Source organism: Thunnus albacares, chromosome 8 (assembly GCF_914725855.1).
Source record: "Thunnus albacares chromosome 8, fThuAlb1.1, whole genome shotgun sequence".
In the NCBI taxonomy this organism is placed as follows: Eukaryota; Metazoa; Chordata; class Actinopteri; order Scombriformes; family Scombridae; genus Thunnus; species Thunnus albacares.
The window spans coordinates 9,648,120-9,665,272 of NC_058113.1; the positions used below are offsets into that span (position 1 = coordinate 9,648,120).

The window sequence follows — 17,153 nt, forward strand, 5'->3', positions numbered from 1 at the left end:
CTACCTCAGAGGGTCTTAAGGAAGCACACTTCCTTTAAATTCACCCATATGCAAATTTTCAGATGTGATTTGCATTTTAAAGTATTTAACTCCCCATATTTATTGGGCTCTGAGGCCTTGCTGATCATTGATTTATGTGCTTCCGGCAATCGTATTTCCATATTTTGTGTGGTTTTTAACGACAGTAATAATTCAAATATGCAAAAAGTTGTTCTTTGAACGATATCTTTAATTATATCCTCAAAGCATCATTCCTTTTTGCTTCTTTTTTTCTAGAGCTGAGATTGTCTTTGAATAAAAAAGGCTGAAGAATCATAAATTAGACTATGCGATGAGACATTGACGGGCAAAACTCCAGTCGGTTACCTTATGCACAGGGAGACGTCTTAGCATGTTTTCCTATCTCCAAAGCCACAAACAGACTCGGGGTGCTCTGCTGTACAGGGACCCGTGTGACCTTGTCCCCAAAGCCCTTTATTAATGCTGACATTCTTTCACCACAAATCCAGTCTCAGATTGTGAAATTCGTCTCTTATACTCAACCCAAAAAAAAAAAAACAAAAAAAAACAACACATGCATAAAAAAAAAAAGGAGACCTTCCCCCTCTGTTTTGCCGCTAACACCGAAAGTTTCTCTGTCACCTCTCCTTATTAGAGTTGTCATAGTCGCCGCGTGCTCTTATGAAAGCCGTCACCCTCCACATGATTAAAAGTGGCGGGTTCCCACCACCGTTTGGCCCATCAGCATCACCGAGCAGACGTCAAATGTGTCTGCAGTCCTCCTTGCCCATATTCCCTTTGTCACCTCGGCACGGCGTGGAAACTTTTTAGAATAATTGCTCACCCATACACGAGCATGGGTGACTAATATATTAGATTAGTGGTGTTTGGTTGCAAAAGGGGAAAGGGGGTGTTTCATTATCTTGTTCACTTGGTAGACTGCATACTGTGAGAGTCAATATGAAAACAGAGTAGAGATTAATTTAGTAAGAGAGAGCCTGTACATTAGACCTCTGACCGGAATGAGCTGCACAATAGTTTACTAGATTAGAAATTATAGTATCATCATACTGCATGTCAGAGTCCTGCATTATCACTATCTACTGAATCCAAGAAAATCATTTCAATAGATATTATTCAAGTCAGAAAATGCATTGAAATATATATGCATATTAAATACATGTGAATTATAACTATATATTTTTCTTTTGCATATTTTTGTCCCCGTACATCACATCACACATCTTCTGACCTCAAGACCTGCATCAAAAACCTTTTTTTTTACAAGCACAAGTCTGCACATTCTGTCTTTTTCTCTCTTTCTCACTAACACACACACACACACACACACACACAAACAAACAAAAAACCACATTTCAAACAAGAACATGAAAATCCAACATACTGTAGAGCGTTCTATTTAACTGAATGGCCAATTACAGTGGTAAGATTTAACAAGTAAAACATAAATAATAATTTTCTAAATTGTACTTAGAAAAATAAGTGGTAAATTAACTAAAAAATAATATTTGTATATTACAGCAGCATCATAATTATTAGTCTCAGTAATTACTGTTATTACTGTAGTAATTTTTCAATTTTCTTCATAATTTGTATCATCAAAATATATTCAGTGTGGGCGATGGTTTTACGACGTCGTAGTTTTAAATGCAGGGATGTACAGAGTTCAGTACAAGCCAAACACATTAACACGGAGGCCCTTGGAGGATGCATTTCACCCCAATGTTTAACTATCACTGCTGAGTCTTGCACTGAGTGCACGCAACATATGTTACAAACCCCCCCCACCCCCCCCACACACACACACCCCCTGAGACTCCTGGCACACCACCCTCCACTCTGCAATTAAAGCTTTAAGCCTCACTTCAGATTTCTGCACAGTGGCTTTAAAACTGATCACTGCGGATCAGTGTTATTAAATTAAATTGATTTAATGTGATGTTTATGTTTGTGACATATACACGGACATACATACATACAGACTTGCACATTTGCAAGTAGCGCACACACACACACACACACACACACTCCGGAGTATATTTCTGCTTTTATCTTAGAGTGGGTCTGTAGGAGATTATGGTGGGTGAATGTTAAAAATTTTATTGATTATATGACATTTGAATATGCATAATATGTGTTTGAATATATCTGATACACACACACAGAACTGCACATTCACATTTACACACACACACACATTATCTTGCAAAGATCATTCCACAAACACACACTTACGAGCAGCGCCAAAACGGCAGTCGGAAACGGTCAATGAGGAGGTTGAAAGCTGGTCAATTTACAAAGCAAATAAGAAAAGCTGACTATAAAATCACTTTGATGCATTACAAAACTGTATGAACTCCTGCAATATCTGTTCTAAGTTGCACTAGTGAAAAAAAATGTCTTTGTTTTTTTTTAGTTTTTGTAAAAAATCAGGATAAAGCAAATCAATTAGGCTTTGCTGAAAATCCTTCATCTGGTGTAGCAGGGCTGTGAAACAGAGTGTAAAACTATTCTCTCTCCCTCTCCAGAAAGGTTATCACGTTGTATCTTATTGCCTTTACCTGCTCCTATTCACTGTGAACATGCACTGATTTGAATAAGCACCGCTCCAGAGGCTCTCTTATCAGATCCCAGACGGGTGTGCCAACACAGCAGTATCAGGTACACACCATCTCTCTCTGCCGCCCCCCCCAAAAAAAAGGTTAGAAGAAAAAGAAAGAGAAAGAAATAAAGAAGAAGAAGAAGAAGAAGAAGAAGAAGAGAGCGTTGGTGCATCTGGCATCTGTTGCCTGATAACACGATCTGGTTATAATCACATCCAGGCTGGATATGCAAAAGTGACCAAAAGAGGAAAGCAGTTAATCCTTCTCTGGAAATGATTCGTTTTGCCATTTTCCTCTTCTTCTTCTTTTTTTTTTTTTTGCTTCGTTTCTTATCCAGAATATATTTTCTACAACCTCACCTACAGACTCATCAATTTATTTCAAGTATAGAAATGCAGGATATAATGTACTGAATTTTTAAGTGGGATATTATTAAAAAAAATCATTAAGTGGTGTGATAAAAACAAATTGTAGATCCGCTAATGTGCAGCAATTACCCACCGAAGGCATGATATTTTAAAGATTTCATTTCATTAATGGCTTGCATCGGGACTTTTCTTTCTCGCTATACACAGCCACAGGAATACAATTCCCTAAAGATGTACTGGTTTCCAGTTTCCAGTGTCGTTGTTTGCTTTTTTTGCTCTATGGAGGGGGGAAAACACCGGCTTGGGAAGGCATCAGTCAGCGAGGTTAGCGAGCATGGTAGCAACATGACCTCAGAAAATGCATCCTCCTCGGGTAGGTTAAACAGACACAAACACACTCACACAAACAAACACGCACTGAGGCCATGCTCATTTCCCCAGTCCTCTTAACAGGCTAACCTGCTCTCTTCATTAGGGTGCTGTGGGGACTTATCACTGTGTAGTCTTTGTCCTTGCTGTAATTGCCCTCTCGGCATGTCAGCCCCCCCCCACCCCACCCCCCACCCACCAACCAACACCACCGCCATCGCGGCAGCCCCACACCCAGCGAGCCAGGCCCAGCATCAGCCCCCTCGTGACAGGCCTGGTGAGACGGCGGAGCAGGGAGCCTCTCCTGAGACCTGCTGATCGGCCCCTGAGGTCCACCGGTATAGAGAGGCTTGTCCTAGTTAAAGCAGCACCGGCAGGGACACCCCTCTGAACGCTACGTCTGCCCTGCCACAAGCCCAGCCTCCAACTCCACTCATTTAAAACTGCACTAACACCCACTGTGGTAGTCTCCGTTGCACCAAAAAAGACAGGAAAGTATTTTGATAACAAATGTTTCTACTTTTAAAAAGTATGACGCCAGAGAGCATCAGACTCTGAAGTATATTTATATAAGCCACCCCCCCTTTATAGGCATCAACACATTTAATTAATTGTGCTATTTGCTTGTAATCTGAAAGAAGCCAGCTTTGTCTAAAACAAACTTTCCCTTCATTATCAGTCCTCCACCAGTTCCGACATCGCCAGTAAACCTACACAATTATTCCCGATACATGTTCTACTTGTATTTTATATAAAAATGACAAATATCAATTAAGATAAATGTTTAAAGACTCACAGATTTGAACAAACCTTTCAACAGAACGAATAGAATCTTAATTGCATTTCATTCATATAAGAGATCCACATGTACCACACACCAGGCAGTCAGATACTGCAAATGAAATCTTTGACTGTGGGTTTCTAGCAAGTTGAATGGCGCCATCTAATGTCCAATCAACAGACCGCAAGTAATGAACACCAGCAAGTGTTTCTTTGAGCTCCAAACTGGACTCAAAGAAACAAATTAGTTTTTTTGGCTCCGGTTGAAGCTTATGTAGCCTGTAAAAGTCTAAGTAATCAGATTTTGCTAGGGGGCTTGGAAGAAGGCAGGCAGGCTTTGAAATGACCATAAAAGTGGGCAGAGTGAACCCCACTAATTTGAAATTTAACTGTAATAGACACACAGCTATCAGTGTTGCAGCATAATTCTGACCTCTGTTTGTTTTGCTGAATAAACAGAATAAATGAATAAACGCTTCCTCTTCACACGGCGTGCTGCTCCTCATCACGCTCGAAGCTTTCCACTGCGGGGTAATCGATGCGTCAGCGTTTTCACGGCTGGCTGCAGGGGTTGCAGACCTACGCCTCGGTCTGGAGGGGCTCGGTGGCGCAGGGGTTAACGTGGTGCAGTGTTAAGGGAAAGCAAAGAAAGTGTGGTTGACAATAAGGTCTTCTACTTTTCCGGCCACACGTCCGCTTCTCTTTCCTGCAGGCCTGACACTTGTGGATGCCAGACTGGAGTTCAAGCGACTCCCCCTCCCCATTTCGTCACTCCTTACACTTTACCCTCCTCAAAGAAGTACCCCAATCTGCCCCTGTTAGGAGCTTCGGCACAATTTGGTGGCGATTTTGCAGATGAGGAGATTTTAGTGGCAGCTGCAGAGCTTGATCCTAACTTCTTCCACCACTAAACCCAACACATCAGCTACCAGGGCCACGGGAGATGGCGGCGAAAACAAACACCAGGGCGTAAAAGTGTGATGTGATATGCGGTGTAACGTTGCAATAACTTTGTTGCGCCACATCGGTAAATGCAAACACATTAACACATTACACATTGGACACTGTGCCCCTCTCATTTAAAAACACAAGAGTGCAAACATTATCTATCCCCCCTCCACAGTCCGCACTTGCATAAACACACACAAAGACCTCATTGCCTTTTCTGCATCCCTGCATCCATCCACGGAAGCCACCAACAAGCCTTGGGAGTTTTTCTACAGGGGTGTTTTATGCGTCCCGCGGGGCTCGGAGACAGTGAGATGTTGCTATAGCACACAGAGGATCCCAGTCAAGGACACAGGCAGCATCACTCACTCCGCCATTATTTGCTCATATTTAAAGCTGGGAGGCGCAGGGGCTACCTGAGGGACTGTAGCTACACATGCGGTTGGAGGATGGGTGATTTCAGAGTCCGACGGGTGTGCTGAGCGACTGAGAGCTAAAGGAGACGCGACGAAGGCGAGGAGAGAGAGAGAGGGAGGGAGTGACTGAGGGCTTTATATGTCAGCCCGGTGATACCAGCGTTTTTATGGCCGAATATTTTTCCTCTTGTCAGAGCTGGATAAGGAATCACCATAAGGTTGGGGAGCATGAATATTGCCCTTGAGGGCCCACTGTGGCTGCTCCTGTTTATGGTTGACTAGCAATCAGCCACCGATTCAGGACCCACAACCCCTCATCCATCCACGTCAGCAATTAATCAATTAAACGGGTGGCGGGGAGGAGTGGGATCGGCTAGGTGTGTTAATACAATAGCCTGTTAAGGTTGATGTAATTTCATCACTAATGTCACCCATTCATCACGGCTTATTATCTGTTTCGCATAGACAATGGTCAATATCACTTCATAAATCTAAGAATCATGGGGATCTTGTGATATTAAGCCTGAAGGATGCTACCACATGATGGGCTACAGAGCATGAGGGCCAAGTTAACAAGTAAGCCTGCTGAAATAAGTGGCAGACATAATGGGATGGATTATAAAACGGGAGTACAGATATTTTATGTAACCCAATAGAAAATGTAATCCTATTTTTAAAAAGATCACAGTTCAGGAGCACCATCTGAAAACACTTTTGTCTTTAGATAGTGTTTGTTTGCCACAAGTCACTTAAGTGTTCTTACTGTAGCGCTGCCAATCAAAACAATCCTTCTTATAAATCTTTATGGGATGAAAATACCCCCACTTTAGTAACCGCAGACATGAGGTTACAGATACCCTGCCTGTTCTAACTACATTGTGGTATGTACAACGTTTCATCATAAAGCACAAGTGTGTGTGTGTGTGTGTGTGTGTGTGTGTGTGTGTGTGTGGCTGTATGCGCGAGTGTGTAAATAGATGGGTGTGTGTAGGAGGAGGGCCTGCGCGCTTGTGTGTCTGGTATCGGCATGTGTGGGCCAGACCACATGTGATACACAGAGTGAGAGTGGTATTTTGGCGTACCGATGGATATGAAGGCTTGTATCGCTAACAATGTTTTTTGGATTCGAGCCACTGACAGCTGACAGTTTGTGCCAGTATTTCATAACTTTTAAATGTCGCCGTTTTCAGGGCCAAATTATCTGAAAACTTACAACAACTCAGTGTTTCTGGAAAAAATATCTTCTCTGTTAGGGTTGGAATAAGCCTTGGACGCCATGTCGGGACAATAGACATTAGTATGGAGCATATCATAATCTCACTGTTGGATCTCTAGTCACTCTTACAACTGATTTTTTCTATTTGCACTACTTTCTCCCACCTACCGCTCCTATTGGACACCCATCTGATGAGTATTTACTAGTCTTAAACAGGTTAAACTGGGTTAGAACTTGTTGATTTCATGGGCTTGTAAAGCTCACTGAGGCACGACAAGTAAAATCGGTCTACACGAATGAACTTGACTTAACCTACTAATCATAATCCATTTATAATTGTTTGGAATCTGATCAAACTGTTGTCATTAGACAGACGACAAGTGTATTGTTGATTAATTCTACATACAGTAAATATAGTATGTAATCAAACTAATTGCATTATATCCATCATATCAGCTGGACAGCACAGACTGGCTTACATCCCATTTTTAACAGAGGGCCAATACCTGAACTGTATATCGGTCTAATGCTACTAACAGCTTCAGTCAGACACAAAGAGCCTCCCTTACAACCAAGCCAACATTTCCTCAGCACTCCCAGCAGGTACATCAGCTCAATTATGATGATGGCAATGACTGATTGCATTTTACCTCTCCCCTGTTCCCCCAATAAGTCTGGCCATCACACAGAGAGAGAGGGAGACGGAAGAAGAGAAGGAGAAGGGAGAGAGACAGAGACAGAGATAGCAGCATCATCTCCGGTGAGCTACAAGCATCCCAGATGCCAGTCTCCAGGACGGTATCAAACATCTCGGTGGCAGACTCGCCATGAAAATAATCTATACCTACAGGAAGTCAATTAAAAAGTGCCAGGGGAGATTAAGAGCAGCGTGACAGCTTTTCGTCAGGCCACAGGTTTGTCTGGGAGAACCAGCGTGTTACGTGTCTGCTGTGTGAGCGTATGCAAGGTAAAGTGTGTGTGTGTGTTGGTAGTAAAAAACGTGCTTGAGAACGGGTGGTGGCGGCGGCGGCGGCGGCGGTGGAGGGAGGAGACCGTTGCCGAATGTCTTTAAAAGCCCCCTCATGAATATTAAAAAGGCGCTTGGCAGCCGGCAGCTCTGCCACAAGTTTGCAAACCAGCGTAATGTGTCTGTTTGCAGTGAGAAAGGGCTCAGTCCGGATATCAATTAAATCAAGCGTTGTCAGTCTGATGGCCCTCTCAATGGAGGGACACCCCATTCCCCTCTACACATCAGCTCAGCTTTGTGTCAACCATCCATCTCTCATCCTCCCCGTCGCTTCCTCCTCTCTCACGGTTGCCATCTTTATCAGCCTCGACTCTCTCTCTCTCTCTCTCTCTTTCCTTCCCTCTCTCCCTCTCTCTCTCTCTCAAGCAGCCAGTAACTGAATGCACAAATTACTCTCCCCTCCACCTTTAACTCCTACTAAATCTTTCCCCTTTTCCACTTTGCTGAGCCGGGATATTTTATTCCTCCATCAAATATGCATCCCATTAATTAAGTTAAATTACTCCTGACTGCCAAATATCCCCTGCCCCGATGGATGTCAACACAGAAATGCATGACTGTGAACCTGCAATGACACGGCCCCAACACTTAAACATGAGTTACAGCCTTTCCAGCTCCATCCATGGGCAGATTACCAGACACTTTGGGCTGCTGGAATTAAGCGCCGTTCGCTCCTTCCCCTCCACCCAGCTTTTTAATAAGTGCACAATGGATGACACTCGCACTTCTGACAATGAGAGGACTGATATTTTAATTACACCCCTTTTTTTCATCTGCCTTCCTCTTCATCTTTTAATTGCTGTTGTTAATCACTCATTAACTTCCCCTCTCTTTATTTTTTTTTTTTCCTTCCCTACAATATACCTATGACATGATTAGCTCGATAGAATGGATTGTTCAGCGATATTTCTACAACAATTCAACTTTTAAAAGATAAAGTTTGTACTTCTTTTGTGTGTAAAGGGGTGAAAATTCATTTTGCTTAAGTTTTTTCTACTGTATGGAGTTTATTGGCTTTCGTCAGCTGAAATTAATTTTAGAGGGTAAACCCAAAGTGTATATATAAATGTTATCAATCTGACCTGTAGATATGGTCTTTATAGATAAAAACTACTACTTCTACTCATTTTAGCTCATTATCTGTCTGTGCAGAGCAACAAGATGACGACATGAAATTAAAAAAAAAAAGACATTTTCGAGTTCTGCAAGTTGAGATTTCACAAAAAACAAAGTGATAAAAAGCTGCAAAATGCAAAGGCCACAGAAAGTGTACTGTTTTAGTGAACGAGGCAGTGAGATCATACCTTGCAGACAACAGCCTCTTAACCCAGACAGTCCTCGAGAGCTGTGCTGCGTTGGCTCCCCGGCTTAACTGCCGATCTTGCCGTTTAGCGTCTAGACCCAATGTTTGTTTTTGTTTGTCTTTGATTAAGGGTAAATGCTTTGATTATGAAGCCCGGAGGCCCCTGTTCTGGGTCCACTAAAAAAATATGAGATTGTTATTACAACCTAATAGAACTGATATGCTGACAGCGATTTCTCTCTTTGTCTCTGGCGCTCAGTGAATGCTGAGTGGGGTCCCATTCAAACTCCTCAAAAGCCTAATTTCCCCGACACGAGACCGACCGAGCAAACAGACTTTATCTCCCTCAACTACTTGTGCTGCGTAATTTGAAACACAAATTTAATGTTTGCATGACTGCCGCTGAGCGTTCGCTGCCTTTCTGCTGAGTATTAGGCCTGAAATCCAAACTCCACTAATGAAGCCATATGTTTGTTGTCATCGCTCCGGCTGAGAGATATCTGAGTGGACGTGTCACCGTGTGGGGAAATAAAGTTCGACTATTCAGAAACAGGTATAAAAACTGTAAAAATGTACACCTCTGGATTTATATTGATATATCAATGCTGTCTAGAATTGATTTCTCTCTCTCTCCTCTCTTTCCTTTTTCTGTGTGTGCATGTGTTGCCTGTGCATGAGTGTGTTTCTATTGCAAAAAACATTAATTTTACAAACATCAGCCCAAGGCTACTAAACACATCCAATCCATTATGCTGCGCTTTATCGTGTTATGGGGGGTAACGGGCTGTAAAGCTGTCTCGGTCATAAAGAGCGATCGCAGAGTGCCGAGTCAAACCAGAACGCCGAGCTCTCCAAGCCATACGCAGCCCTCGTTATCATCAGAACAGCTCCGTCACATACTTAACCTTTCCAGACCAGCCTTTCTGCATTATTTTCCAAATGACCTTTAGCGTTACTTATTTCATTTCCGATAATGGCATACTAAATTTAGTTAAATGCATCAGAGCAAAATGTGTTTATTTTGGTGAAGGGGACTACGCTGACTGACAAGGACCATGTTCCCAGACACAAACTCTAAAGTGTCCAAAGCAGTAAACATTAATACATCTTCCTGATGAGAATAAATACCAGGCCCTATGTTTGATGAGCAGAAGTTATTCAGATGGATCAAAACAAGTAAAACGGGACAATAAAGATCTAAAGACAGTATAAAAAGAGTAGATATATGAGGATGCGGTTGCCATTTAATTTAAAGAAAAGTTCAGGGATATACTGGGGGGGCACAGTTTTGAGTCAGAGTCGGTTCACCACCTCTTCAGCCTGATTAAAAGAGGGAAATTCAAATACAAATAATGACAAATAGTATTAAACAGCTGTCGATAAGACTGGTGATAGTTCATTTTTTATATTTTCCTTCTTTACATGCCTGCAAAAGCACATTCACAGCCATCTAAGGCTTGATAAAACACTTATTAAATACACAAACACAAAAGATTTGTTGAATCAGACTTGTTTGAGAAAAAACATTCAGTGTTTACATCTGTTGGGGGGGATAATGAATTCAGAATTCCTGCTTCCAGTTCCTGCCAACACATGGTGCACGCTCTTGGTCACACACACAGCTAAATAATTTAGGACATTGTGAGCTTTCAAAAGGTCTTACTCTTAACATGAATGCATAGCTACCCTAAAGCTGTTGTATCACAGACACAATCCCTCAGCCTCTAAGGAGCAGTGTGCTTCACGCCCTTGCTGTACGAGCAGAGGGGGTAGGGTGGAGGGATCTTAGCGAAATCGCTAATGTACGTGATGATTAAGTGTAACTCAAATACCGAGTGTGTTGTTCATAGGCCTGACAGGCAGTAATTTGGTGTATTATATTCTGCGGTTTTAATTGCACGCCACCAACGTGTCCCTCTGACACGTTATGAACCGATGATGTACAATTATTTCGGGGCGGCGGGAGATCAGTGGAGTGACATTATAATCATCCTCATAGGGATCCCTCTCTTCATCTGCAACAACCATTAATGTTTAAATGGGAGGAAGGGAGGAAAAAAAAAAAAAAAAACATAAAAATAGTTCTCAGGGAGTTCTAACCAGAATCTGTTTGAGGATTATAGAGAATCACGTCAGGGGAGAAGGAGAGGGGTGTAGATAGACAATAGAGGGGCTGAGTTAAGTGACGGCTTTCTCTGGATAAGCAGCAAGCTAAGATGCTCCTCCACTGTCACTGCCAGGCCTCACACTACTCATACAGGCCCGGGCATTAAGGCACATTACAGCGGATGAGCCACGCAGGGCGGAACTGATGGGCTATTCTGGGAACAGACCAGACAATCTCACAAGACAGGGGGGACATAAAAACCCTGACATGAGCCAGCCCCATCCTGTTAACAGTCAAATCACACACACAACACCCAACATAAAATCATGACTATATATACTCTCTCTAACACTAAGTCAAGAAAACTGAGACGAGGGAGGGAAGGAGGGAGGGAGGGAGGCAAAAAAAAAACACAATGCGGCTTCCTCTACAGAGAGGACAAACTTGAGCGTGTTGCAAACTTTCCGCGTTGCGAAGAAAGCAACAGTTTTTAAGTTGTGTTCAAATTCCTGAAGAAGTGACACTAGGAAACGGGCAGCTTATGACCCATAATCATAAAAACGGCAGTCCACAAGAGGACAATCCATGCCCATGATAATGTTAATACTTCTAAGACCCGGGCTGAGATATTAAACCGATGCCTCAAAGCATTTAGACTGTTTATGCATAATTTAACACCTACAACAGCAATGGATGTCCGTTGCATCTTTGGGGAGGACGAGAGAGCGGGAGGGTTGGAAATGCTGAATCCAGGGCCTTTCTGCTAGATGATGGAGGAGAGGAGGAGGAGGCTCATTAAGTGGCCGAGCCCCACTGTGGACAAAAACACGCCAGGAGGAAACGCAAGAATCTGTTGTCTCACATGGTGGAGGATCTTTTTTTTTTTTTTTTTTTTTAACCAATTAAATATGAGAAATCTTATCCTGCATGCCAAACAGCCAATTTGTGTTTTTCTGCTGTTTTTGCACCTTAAGAGTTCTTTATAAGCAAATTAAGACAGATCAGTCTGTTTTAAAATAAAGACACACAGATAGGTAGATAGATAGGTAAGAAACAGACGTACAGGGGAAGTGAGAAAAATGGTGAGGCACAGACAGAAAGCCTTTAGAGATGACGAGCGAGGCACTGACCAGCCCACTCAGGTTTGATTGGCAGCGCGGTCAAGGGTTCCAATCATGTCCTGGCCTCGCATTTGCATTTGTTAATTAAATGCCACAACAATATGATCTTTAACTATCAACAACTTTCCCCTCCCCCCCTCCACTCCTGAGAAGAGACTAACAGCAGCAGGCTGAAGCTAAAGTGAGGTGGACAGCCGGGGTGCAGCACATCCATTCGCTCAGTGTCAGAGCCGAGGTAATCTTCCAGTCTGAAAGTTTAACAAGGAAAACACGGCAATCGATGGCAGTGAGGAGAGATTTTTTTTTTTTTTTTTAAGGGAAGGAGAAGAAAGGGAAAAAGACACAAACAATATGCTGAGCCGATGCTCTAAACAAAGTGGCAATAAACTAAGCCCACAAAACTCCATGGCGCAGGGAGGCCCAAGAGTCTGTAACCATGACACAAATGAATGAAACCCAAATTTCATCATGTAAAAAAAAAAAAAAAAAAAGCAGCCCAAACATAGTCTTGTGTTAATTCAAATAATAAATGGTGATTACACATAAAAATCCCCCCCCCCTCTGCCCCCCAATTTTTTTTTTCTTCTTTTTTGGTTAAGGAAAATGTTGCCCCATTATTAGTATCCGCAGGAGAATACAGAGCTTAATCATACTATAATCTCACTTTTCTAGGTCACCCAAAACAAAACGGGTAATCACGTTACACATTATACCTGAAACACGGCAATCCATTAGTAACATGCTTTAGATTCAGATAAAATATCATCAAACGTGAAAAGTTTGGGGGCGAAGGAACGGGCTATGTGTATGTGTGGCTCTGGCCTTAATGAGGTTGTTTCTGGGGGTTTTCTTTGTGTTTGCTGCTCTTTAGTCAAGAGGAGGGATGGCCTGGTGATCAGTCAATAATGAAAGCACACACAGGGCCGATTTGTCACCAGTGGCTGGCACTGGCAGCACACAGTTCCTCCATCCGCATGATTTGTGAAACCGGAGGCTGTATTTAGTAGTCCCATTTAAAGACACATCGGAGTTCCGTATGTATGCGCGAGTATGTAATGCTAGACGCTTGGTCAAAGCCCGACACATTTGCAGCACTTGGGGAGAAAGGCGGTTTTCAGCTGGAGGGGCTTGTGAAACATGAGCCTTTCCTCTCATTAAAGTAGAAGCTGTGTTTAAACCAAAGCTTGTTTGCTCCTGCTGTAATATGTTTGTGAACATCAGCGGGAGCAAATAAACACATTCGCTCTGCTCGGCTTTAGAAGAACAAAATCGGCCTGTGACTGAACTAAATGGAACGGTTTACACAGAATTACACAGAGGGAGAAACTAATAACTCTACATATGTCTTCATCTTAGCGAGTGTATAGCCACAGAAGCTCGATGGCACAAAGCTGGAAATCCCACAATTTACTCTATTCCCCGACTGCATGTTAAACAGCTTAACGCGTCCATTTGAACATGGCAAGGCAGTGAGGAGGTCTACCATGGGAATGAAGCGAGCTGAACACAACATATGGTCTACATGTAGGGGGTACAAGGTACCGGGATAATAACTGTACTCTTGCACTACTGGGCATTTATAGGCTCGTGGTTACCTACATAAACTTCTAATTAGGATTATTTGTACAGCTGAAACGATGAAGAAGGTAAAATAAACTCTATTTCTATTACCTTTAATTCAAACAAAGTCAACGAGGAGCGATGCATTTGTCTTTTCAAGAAAGGCCTGGGAGTAATTAAAGGTTAGGGAAAGGTTATTCGTACACATTAATGTGAGGCCATAAAAGAAAGCTTTTTGATTGTTTTTGGACTGCCACCAGTTTTTTATCAATATTCAATGTCTTTAAAAGGATTGTTTTCTTTCCTGTTTCAACCACAATATCACAAAAGTTCAACTTTATTGGCAAATACAACATACTGTACATCAAAATGCTCTCAGGATTTTGAAACAGCATTGATGAAGACTCATCATAGGATTATTTAAGGCAGACAAGTGAAATTCTTTTAGTAGCTCCTTCAGGCAGTGTTTGTGGATTTAGTTTTTTTTACAGATTGAAATCTCACATTTTTTTAAAAAGGACTTTGCATCAGAGTGGTTGCAAGGCATCACTCTTTCATTGTGTTCGGACGAGGCAATAGATCGATTACTTTGTGACAGATGTAATTCAAAGGAGGTGATACGATTGATAATTAGCTGATCACTCCTTAGAAACCAACATGAAACATTTCTACACCTGCCGGGAAGAGCATAAAGGTCGTTGGTGTTGTCACTGGTGTTGCTTCTGATTTTTAAACTCAGACACTGTGGCAGCTGTTCTGGAAATGAATTCCTCCTAAAATATCCCTAAATTTGTTTACATAAATATGCAGTGATAAACAGGTCGATCAGTTGCAGAGTTATGCTGTGTTTTATATAAATACTTTTAAGATCTGTTGACGCTGCCTGGGTGTTTATAGAGGCAGCAAGTCATGCTATCAGTTAAATGTTCATTTATTGGTCCGGTACTTACCTGATCAGGCTGAATCGATTCTCAGGTGGCTGTTTCTAGACTTAAGTCTTGTAACGACATCAGTATAATGCTAAAACAAACACTTAAACTTGACTTGGACTACAATAGTCATTTAAGGGTTTGCATGTTCAGTTCTCTAATGATCTGATCACAGCTCTGTCTCCACACTTAAGTTGTAAAACAGCAAAACCTTTACTCAACTCCTTGTCAATTCTGAGGTTTTTTTTTAAAGGAGTGACTTCTATCTTTGCTTTTTAAAGAAAGTGTTTTCAATCATTTTTAAAAGACGTAAGTCCTTGTAACTCACCCACAGATGTCGCATTTATACTCTCTCATGCCGAGGTGTCTCTTCACGTGGTTCCTGGCATCTCCCAGCTGAGCAGTTGCAAAGTTGCAGATTTTACACATGAAGGGCTTAGATCCTGTAAAACAAAGTGTGGAGAGTTCATATACAACAATAGCATTCAATCTGAAAGAGAGAAAGTAGCAATTTTAATAAAACCTGACTGCATAACAGCTGGGCAGTAATGTGATTTTACATTACAGATCGTTTTTCAATGCCAGGCATGTAAGACTGTTATTAGTTCTCTGCTAGGACTTCAACCTACTTCACAGCCACAAAATGACTCCAGAATTATAAAAACAGATGCCCTTAATCCAGTCCCCATAAAAACTACAGTCACACTCCAAGTGCCAAGCGCCTCTTCTTTCACTCTCTATCTATCCTTGTCACTCTCCTTCATCTCTTACCTACTCTTCCTTTGCCTGTGGACGCGTAAATTGGATTCCAAAGGTCAGGGCGAATACGTAAATCAATTCTGTGTGCGCTCACTACCTCCCATTCCATCATTAAAGCACTAATCACTCTGGCGGGCTTCGCAGGGAGGTTTCTCCCTAATTATTGTCATTAATAAGTCCAGAGGGCGGGGTAGCGTTTGAGAGAGTGGCAAAGCCTCTGCCTGCCATCCGTCATTTAAGAGCAGAGCTGCGAGGGCTGATGCCGGTGCTATCTGTGTGACGCACAAACATCTTCCAGCTCAGGTTAAAAGAGGGAACTGGGTCCTTCAAAACAAACACAGCAGATATGTCAGACAAAATCAGTTACCATATGGTTTACCAAACCATACCGAACTTTAAATTCAGCCAACTGATTTGCTAAAGCCTACACTTCCTCATAAAAACTAAACATATGCATTTGGCAAAAGAAAATGGATATTTTGTTTGGCAGGCTGAGCCAGATTTAGGCCAGCATCACACAGCGCGACACTCCAATCTAAGTGGCAGCCTGGTATGATATCCACGTACGCATCTTTGAGCAAACCCTCACCCTCTCCCAGTGAATATCCCAAGACATTCTACAATATTTATTCCAGGGGCAGCCGCTGATTTGATTAAGCACTTTGTGTAGATTACTAATTTGTTCATACACGGTTCACTTGCTGTGAGCTGGAAGTACGACACATCGAATTTTAAGCTGGTAACGAAGATTGAAAGGCAAGCCTGTGCTAACAAGGCCCATAAACACAGAGGGCGGGGAGGTCCACATATGGGCAACAGCAAAGCCAGCCTCTTCATTTCACATGTCCCTACAGTGTACTACACACACACACACACACACATACAAATCACAAACGCAGTCACAAAGGCACATAAACAAGAACAAACAAAGGCAGATTAACACATAAAATCCCTATACATAACTACATATGCTTCACACCTAAATGTGTAGACACTTTCACACACACACACACACGCAAAAAAATAATTACACAACAAAATCATCAACACCCATAAAAAAAACAAAAAGACAAGCCTACACACTCACACCACACCCACCATCACACCTACACATACCTACATCTAGATTCAGAACCCAAACTAACACCTATGCAAGTGCATACAGACACACACACATTATATTCACAATACATAATCACCCGTGGACAAACAGAAGGAGAGACAATCATTCTCTCTCCTTCTCACTCACACACACACACACACACAAGTTGAGGTGAGAGAGAGGCGTGTGGGGAGCTGATTTGTCCAGATGGCTGGCTGAGTATGAGACATGGCAGAAAGGAGAGAGATGTAACATCCCTCAGTTCTCACATCTTATCACATTAATACTCCACCACTCCACTTAAACAGCCTCCGTGAAACTGAAATTGACCATCAATGCAGTGTCATGTTAAATTAATATTGCCATCCACATAGGGGCGATGTGGCTCCCTCACATCCCAGATGAGACAGGGAATGACTAATTCATTTCCTGAGAGAAGAACCTCATGCAATGTTTCACTACACACACACACACATACACATAATGTGATGTCTTAAGCCTTGCACATGTCACACACTCCTGCC

The 17,153-nt window shown here is 42.3% G+C and overlaps 1 protein-coding gene across 3 annotated transcripts in view; it reads right to left on the reverse strand.

Annotated features, from left to right (window-relative positions):
- znf407 (zinc finger protein 407) overlaps positions 1-17,153 on the reverse strand; it is a 147,283-nt gene that overhangs the window by 119,767 nt on the left and 10,363 nt on the right. For all 3 annotated transcript variants that reach the window (XM_044359086.1, XM_044359087.1, XM_044359089.1), the window contains exon 4: positions 15,097-15,211. In XM_044359086.1, the coding sequence (XP_044215021.1) occupies positions 15,097-15,211 (115 nt within the window). The remainder of the gene's footprint in view (positions 1-15,096; positions 15,212-17,153) is intronic.